At 39.2% G+C, this 7,775-nt stretch overlaps 1 protein-coding gene across 3 annotated transcripts; it reads right to left on the bottom strand.

The window, feature by feature from the left end:
- Positions 1–116: 116 nt before the first annotated feature.
- Positions 117–6,985, bottom strand: mthfsd (methenyltetrahydrofolate synthetase domain containing). 3 transcript variants are annotated; one of them, XM_023332809.1, is made up of 9 exons: positions 6,846–6,985; positions 6,607–6,710; positions 5,437–5,550; positions 5,261–5,374; positions 4,805–4,918; positions 4,615–4,705; positions 4,257–4,369; positions 4,035–4,160; positions 117–1,888 (listed from the first exon to the last, which is right to left on the bottom strand). In XM_023332809.1, the coding sequence occupies exons 1-9, from the start codon at positions 6,949–6,951 to the stop codon at positions 1,145–1,147; spliced, it is 1,626 nt and encodes a 541-aa protein (XP_023188577.1). In that variant the 5' UTR covers positions 6,952–6,985; the 3' UTR covers positions 117–1,144. The 3 variants fall into 3 exon arrangements, with proteins under 3 accessions (XP_023188577.1, XP_005805030.2, XP_023188578.1); XM_005804973.3 differs by lacking the exon at positions 5,437–5,550; XM_023332810.1 differs by lacking the exon at positions 5,261–5,374.
- Positions 6,986–7,775: the final 790 nt, after the last annotated feature.

Consider the following 7,775-nt stretch of genomic DNA (forward strand, 5'->3'; position numbering starts at 1 on the left):
TTCGCATCTCCCATTTTAACAAAAGGGCACAAGTTCGTCCTCTTCAACATCCATCACAACCAGAACAAAGTTTGGTGCAACTGTTTAATATGGGGGGGAAAAAAAGACAAATGCTGTCTAGTTATGACTGGGTGCTTTAATAGTGTTATCAAACAGATTAAACAGAGGATCGAATCAGGATGTCACAGTAAAAAAAAGTTCAAATGACTAAGAAGCAAGCCTGCCTTAACGTAACGGCTTTACACAAAAATACAAACAATGATCTTAAACTCGAACTACAACACCTGAATTTTGCAGGTTAAATCACACAAATAACTCAAAAAATAATTGCGGCCAAACTAGGGCTCTCTAGACTATCTAGATTTACATAAATCTTAGCTAAAATAGCACAAAAGGTTTGACTTTGAGTTTGTCCAGTGGGACATGTGTGGTTTCAGTGGTTTCCAATGCCATCTTAAATACAAAATTTGACAACACTTCTGTTTTTTAGAATTTGATCAAAGAAAACGAAAAATGAATGCTTTAAAAAAAACATATAAATTAAAGACATGGCAACTTTGTGCATGCAAGTTTTCTTGCAAACTGAAAGGTTTTTGAAATGTCACTGTAAAGTCTCATGCATCCATAATCAATATCATTTACACGGTTTCCAGATGGTGGGAGTCATTTGCGTCGTTTTTTCCTGTTTAGTTTTTTTTCCCCAGCAGACGATCAGCCCTAAAAGCTTTTTTATAGCTGGAAAAGCTTGACTATGAAAAATAAATTTAGTGCGTCTTTAAATTAGAACAGAAAGCTACAGAAACATCATGACCTGCAGCAAGACATTACACAAAATAAACCTTCAGGCAGGAAGATCACCTAAACACATGGAGTGAGAGTTGGGTGTAAACAGAGAAAGGCACATGTGGGAATCTTTAAGCTTATTTCAAATGTTACAACAAATACAATTCAGGAAATGTTTGATACTGACCCTACGTTTAATTTCCTCACACCTTCAAGTCTTGTTTTTGCTGGAAAACTACAACGAACATTAAGCTCATGTAACAGATTCCATTTGAAATGATAAAAACAGAACAACACTTCTAAAGATATTAAACATGCATTAATATGAAGATACTTTGTGGCGGTATGCTGCCTGCTGCTGTTACTGATCTGCCTCCTTGGCGGCGTCACTTTTAGCATCTGGCGGGGACGCTTTTGACTTCGCAGCCGCGAATGGTTTTTGTCTCTGTCCGGACCTCTTGTGTCCCCGCTGGCTCTTGGCCAGCTCGGCCTGCAGGCTGTGACCGTTCAGGCTCAGATCCTGCAGCGCCTCCAGGGCCTGGTCTGCCACCTGAGGGTCGCTGTAGTCCAGGAAGGCTCTGTGCTGTGCGCCCTGCCAGGTGAGCCTCAGCGGGGCGGCGTTCCTCTCCCTCAGCGCGGTCTTCAGCTCGCTGACGCGCAGCCCGGCGGGGATTCCTCCCAGGTACACGGTGGTCACACTTTGAGGGAGCTTCCGCTGGGTCGTCGCTTCACCTCTACCTTCCTCTGGGCCCTGCTCCCTCACCATCCTCCTGCTCCTACCTTTCACCGCTTTGCCAGCCTCTCCCTCCTCATCTCCTCTGCCACTTCCCCTGCTGTCTTTCCTGGCTCTAGCAGGCTGCTGTCTGGGTTTCTGATCTGCCTCTCCTTTTTTCTCCCGTCTAGATTCCTGGCTGGTTTCTCCCTCAGTATCCTGTTGTGTATTCCGCCTTGGCCTCCGTCTGGGTTGTCTTTTCGGTTGGTTAGTTTGCAGACCGGGCTCTGCTGCATGCGACGCTGTCCCCAGAGTCACGTCCTTCCCAGCCTGTTCCTCCAGAGCACGCAGCTTCTTCAGGATGGGAATTTTCTCCAACTTTTCTGCGTCCAGCTAAAGACAAAAGAACCGGTTTTAGCCCATACTGCCCGCCGTTAATAAATATCTTTACAGCCTCAGGATATTTCACTTCCCACACAGTTAAAAATAACCGCTGCCGTCTTGATTTGTTGGGTCTTCAAGTGTCCTGGCAGCCTTTGATGCTGACCAGTCATGTAAAGGATACAAGCCTATTGTTTTTCACACTGGCCTGTTTGACCCGCCGTTCCTCCTGAACCCTGCAGAGCCAAGGTGGCTGGGCAGAGCCGCCTTTGATGATCAGACTTGGCCTTCCTGGCTGGGAGGTCAGTGGGCCTTGTTTACTTACATGTGTGTCTGAGAGAACACAGAGGTTACACACAACATGGCCACACGATGAGAATGATATGCTCATCGTGTCTGATAAGAAGAAATATTATCAACAAGAAATTCACACACAGTCTCTGCCAGTGGAAATAAATAAGGAGGAGGATTCAAGCCACACAATATTATAAATACACAGGAAAGAAAGTAATGATTGGACATCACACAGAGAGGATACGTTCAAACAGCAGATGTATTGTGCATTGAGGGCTATATGAGTGAAACACTTGCATAAAGAAACACTTTTAAAACACTCGTGTCTCATGAGAACATGAGTAAGCCGGGTTGGCCCACTAGGGGGCAGTGTGACCTTAATAAAGTACGTAGGTACTGAAGCTCAGTCTGGGGTAAAGCCTTTAAGGTAAATTACATTTGTAAAACCTGCCTGATCAAAACCTAGAGGCAGACGACTGCCAATATGAAACAAGAACATCAGCAAAAGCATCTGCAAGAGAAATAAGCAAGCAAGTTCACCGTTTCAACAAAAAAAACAAATTCAATAATATTAAAAATTGTATTTCTTTATATAAAAGAAATTAAAAATATCTTATAAATATTCAATATGTGGTTGGGCAGAGGGGAAAGACCCTAGAAGTACCTAAAATGCAGTAACACTCTGGTAAAATAGTTAATAGGAAGTGAAAATATTGACACATTTTACTAACTGATGACCAAGTTATATAATTATATCATGTATCTTTATATCATTATAAAGGTACAATTATAATGATTTAATTGTACCTTTTAATTACAATTTTATAAATATATGCCAATGTGCCTCTTGGCCAGGTCTCCATCAAAAAAGACATTTTATCTCAAAGGATTTCCAGGTATAATGATGCTAAAAATGAAAAAAAAAAAGAAACAAATAGGACTGATGCAGTGCCTTAATTCATGCTATTGCTTTTCTCTGCAACTTCTTTTTTATTTTATAGATATATGTCATGGTTTTTAACATAACCATGACAAAGCAAGAAGTGCTTCAATGCAGAGGAGCAGCTAACTGGGTTTATGAAAATCAAACAAATACTCTGCTGCTGCATGAGTAAAAAATTTTATATTGCTGTGGTTTGAAGCAAAGCCAGTGGTGAGGGGGATTATGTTTATGGAAGTTTTCTATTCATATGTAATTCATATGTAGTTTCCTGGAAAATAAAATGGATATGTTTGGGTCATTGCGAAAGAAACAGCTGAAATACTGGAAAGGCAGCATTGTGTGCTACAGACAGGCAAGGCTGTGAGTAGATACGACCAAAACAAGCTATACACAGGCTTTGGTCAAAGTATGGAAAAGGTGACAAAAGTCAAAATGTATTCCTCAATATATTCACCCACGCAAAATCAAAGGAAAAATTCAGTTGACTTTAGAGATTAATCTAAAGTCAGTAGAAGTTATAAATGCAACTTCAAATGGACAACAGAGAACAATGTCTGACATAAAATAAAAAGATTTTATTGGTATAACAACCTTTAAGTAAGAGTATATTCTCAATTTTTACAGAAGAAAAATTACAACATAAAACAACATTTAATTTATTGTATTTAAAGCATAACAGCAACAATTGTTCCTACTGCTGCAATTGAATCTATTAAATATTAAAGCTTTAGTTTTTGTGCAAAAAAAAGAAGAAAAACAACAACCTTTGAACTGTATGTGTCCCTTTCTGACTATGTTTCAACTAACATGATATATTTCTCAACCTGAGAAAGTTAATTTAAATCATCATGCCAAAAAAATAACCAAAATGTAATCTCACAATAGCAGTACACAAGCCAGATAAATAGCCTTAGCTTTTACCTTAGTCCAGATGATTCCCTGTGGTTTGGGCAGCTTGCATTCAGTCTTAATGACTCTGGTTGGTGTGAGGATGTAATCAACAGTCAGGTCATGACTTCCCATCAGCTCCTCTGGAATGTCTACCACCTAAAACACAAATGGAGCAATTTAATCATTTCATTAAATGGCAAAAAAATACTATAAAACATTTGCAATTTTCCAGAAAATCAGACAAATACTAACCTGGCAGTCATGGACAACAGTGACGACCACAGTGGAATCATTCACAGCTCCCATCGAAGCCATCATGGCCCACTCCAGATCAGCATAACCCTCTCCCTTTCCAATCCGACAACCTGCAGAAGGTGCATGTTCAGGCATTTTTAAAAGTAATGTGGGGTTTTTTTGTATTATATAACAGACAGAATTAAGCTATAATAATAATTAAAAAGAAAATGTTTGTCAACAGCGTTATTTTATTTGGGTGAATAAATGAGAAAATTCCAATACTTTCAGATCTGAAGAAACCATTTTAAATACCATGTCTATATATAGTTTTGGGTTTTTTTAAAACAGCAGTCTTTGGTCAAAAAGAACAAACCTTTCTCAGAAACCGCCACTGAGCCAACCACCACCAAGTCAACCTTCACTTTTGCATCCAGGCCAACAGGAACACTGAAGTCCTTCACACCCTGCAGCAGATTTAAAAGTTACAAAAACTTAAGACAATTAGAAGAACCTCTTAATTTCTCTGACTCTTATGAATACTGTTTCAGGTTGAAATTGCAAACCTGAGATGAAGCACAAACACGCAGCTGTTCTTTGTTGGCACCCTGCGGCGGGGTGATCTTGTTGAAGAGACCAGAGCGAAGACGAGGAGTTGGAACCAACAAAGTCTTCTGTGCCTGTAAATTATGCCAAACAATAGACCACTAAAGACTGGGAATTAGACTAACTTTAATTAAACATTGATATATGACTGGCATATATCAGAGAACTGTAGAGTGAGGATGAAAGTCGCAGTAAGATTCAAGATGAAATGACGTACACTGTTGCGATGTTACTAATTATATAAAGTAAAAAAAAATTTAAAAATCCACTAAATAGTTTGTTTTCCATGTACTGTTTTATAGATTTATATCTCCAGATTAATCTGAGCAACTACAGTTTTTTCATAAAAATGCAAAGAATTTTTTATTTTTAAGGAAGTGCGTTTTGGTGCTTTTCTTCCAACAGCCGCGTGCTACCTGCAGCACCGCGAACCGAGCACCCTCCAGAGGTTTGTCAGGGTCCACCTTCACCTCGGCCGTCTGGGCGAAAGTCTGCAACTCTGCCACTTTGCTGCAGGCTCCGAAAGCCCCCTAGAGAGGAAAGAATAGCAATTCATACAAGTTTGTTTTTTTAAAACGTTTGGTCAACTTACTTCCAGCGTGATAAAGCGAGCCTGCTGCTGAGGCCTGTCTGGGTTTACTTTCACTGTCTGGCTTGACCTATACTCCTGAAGCTCTGCAAGCCTGTTGCATGCTTGATTGGCTGCCTGATCAATAAACACACAATAAGAAAATAAACCAGAAGAATAAATAAATAACAGGACTGTGCTATTACTGTTTTAGAGGCAATGTAGCAAATACATTTGTGTTTACACCCGATTTAATTCAATTGGGTATCACTCAGTTTAATGAACACTACTACTGAGAGGTAGTACTACTTGTCATGTTTACAAGATAATTTTGTCTTAATTGTTCCCTGATTTGTAGCAAGTATAGCTAAAAACAGGGAACTTTGTAGCAGGTTTCTAAATCAATTAATCTGTTGCCCAAATTTAATTAAGCTTAGAGGACAACTTGTAGATATATCATAGCTGTAGTACCTTGCCATAGCATCCATTTTTATTGAACATTATATTTTCCCACATTAAAAGTAGAGAACACGGATTCTTCACTAAAGTTACCAAACAAACCTCTGAAGCCTTTGCAGAGCATCTGTATTTACACTGCGGTTAGTTTGCACAAGGGGTGGACTATATTTGATAATTAGGCGAACTTTTAAAGCAAGTGGTTTCACTAGATTTAATTTAGGTATATTAGAGGAGGCACACAAATTTAAATTAAATTGTAAGTTTTTAGAATATTATGTAAGATTTTCCTTCCACTTCTCCATGATTTACTCTTTTAAGCAGAGCCCACCACATAAAAACCTAATAAAATATTGTAGCAAAGCTGTGCATTACCAGTCTCTTCCATGCACATGGTGTCGAATATGCCACTCAGCAGAAAACCGACCATGTGACGCAAAACTAAAAAAGGAGTTTTGGAATTAACCGCGTCAGATTGCATAGATGATCATCTTTCTCTGTAGAAGAACTGCAACTTTTGTCTGTGAAGTATCTCTCCTAAGAAAACTGAAAAAAACAGTTGTTCCTGTGCTATTTTTAGGGTCCCTAAAAAATAACGACCCCAGAGACCCAAAATAGCCCACAAGCAGCACTCATGGTGGAAGAACTATTAGCATGAACAAATAATAAAAAAAACGTACTACGATGTCGGAACACGTCATTTAAAAACGTGATGGTTCTTCTGTAGTCGGAACTTGCCTTAAAGTTTGGGATTCTGTTGTGGACAGGCCTGGGAAAGTTAGCCAAGTTCTTTTCCTCTATGTAGTCCCAAACCCTCTGACGGATGTCCCACTTCGACGCTCCTGGACGTCAGAAGAGGGAAATGAGGTTAGGAGAAGTCCAAACAGACGAAGCTACATCAACGGTGGTAGCGACCTGGACAGAACCTTAGCTACATTTATAAACAGAAGTAAAGCGAGGAGGAACATTGTTCTTACCGGGGTTTATTTTAATGACAGGCTCCATGATGTTGTTGGGGTTAGAAATGAGCTGCTTCTTCAACACTGACTTGCACTGGAAAATCTTCCACGTGAGCGCTAACATGCAGAAACAGCTGCTTGTCAATGTTTATCACTGCTACGGAAGCTTCCAAAGGACAGTTTTTTTTAGAAAGCGCGAACTCGATTTCTACGCAGCCGTGAATGCAAGTATTTCATAAACACAATGTCTTTCAAGTTTCGCTCTTATAAAGAAGCAATGTCCAGTTGATGTGCAGAGAAAACACTGGCCCTTTTTTTATCCCTGAATTATGTAGAGGTCAGAGAAAAGCGATCTAACAAACAGAAACATTTTCATTTAAATTTGATCAGGATTGAACTTTAGTTTTTTTTTGTTTTTTTTTAAATAAAGTAAAATAAAGAAAAACGTAAATAAAGAGTGAAGAAAAAAAAACTCTGGCTCATTGGAAGTAAATCATAAATTAGCATTGAATGTCTGTTTTATACTTGAGATAAAATCTAACTTTTCACTTCTAAGTTTTACAAAAGAAATTACATAAAATATTTGTGCTGTCTGTTTTTCTGACCAAACAGCTCTCTCAAACACTTTCTTCTTTCTAAATCAAAAATTGTGTTCTGACAACGTGACATTATCTCATTTTTCCAGTAGAGGGCGAGCTGCACCAGCTTATTTTACTGGGAAGAGGGAGGCTCCATTTCCTTCTTATCTAAAGGTATGGCAATTTCTTTTTTTTCCTCTAACAAACTGTCTTTGTTGCAGTGAACAGCTCTTCACTGCCATCCAGACACCACGCCTTAATTTTCAATATTTCACACTAACTGACCCAACTGGGTTTGTCAACTTGACTAATGGGTTTGTGTCCCACTCATGCACGTGTCCTCCCTAGTATTCCTCCCACCAGCTTTCCA

Source organism: Xiphophorus maculatus, chromosome 4 (assembly GCF_002775205.1).
Source record: "Xiphophorus maculatus strain JP 163 A chromosome 4, X_maculatus-5.0-male, whole genome shotgun sequence".
In the NCBI taxonomy this organism is placed as follows: domain Eukaryota; kingdom Metazoa; phylum Chordata; class Actinopteri; order Cyprinodontiformes; family Poeciliidae; genus Xiphophorus; species Xiphophorus maculatus.

Excerpts from the sequence above, each read along its gene's own strand:
- mthfsd (XM_023332809.1), bottom strand. The coding sequence starts at position 6,951 with ATGTTAGCGCTCACGTGGAAGATTTTCCAGTGCAAGTCAGTGTTGAAG. Across the intron at positions 6,711-6,845 it reads TGTCATTAAAATAAACCCCG|GAGCGTCGAAGTGGGACATC; the intron begins GTAAGAACAATG and ends TCTGACGTCCAG. Across the intron at positions 4,161-4,256 it reads CTGTTGTCCATGACTGCCAG|GTGGTAGACATTCCAGAGGA; the intron begins GTTAGTATTTGT and ends TTTGTGTTTTAG.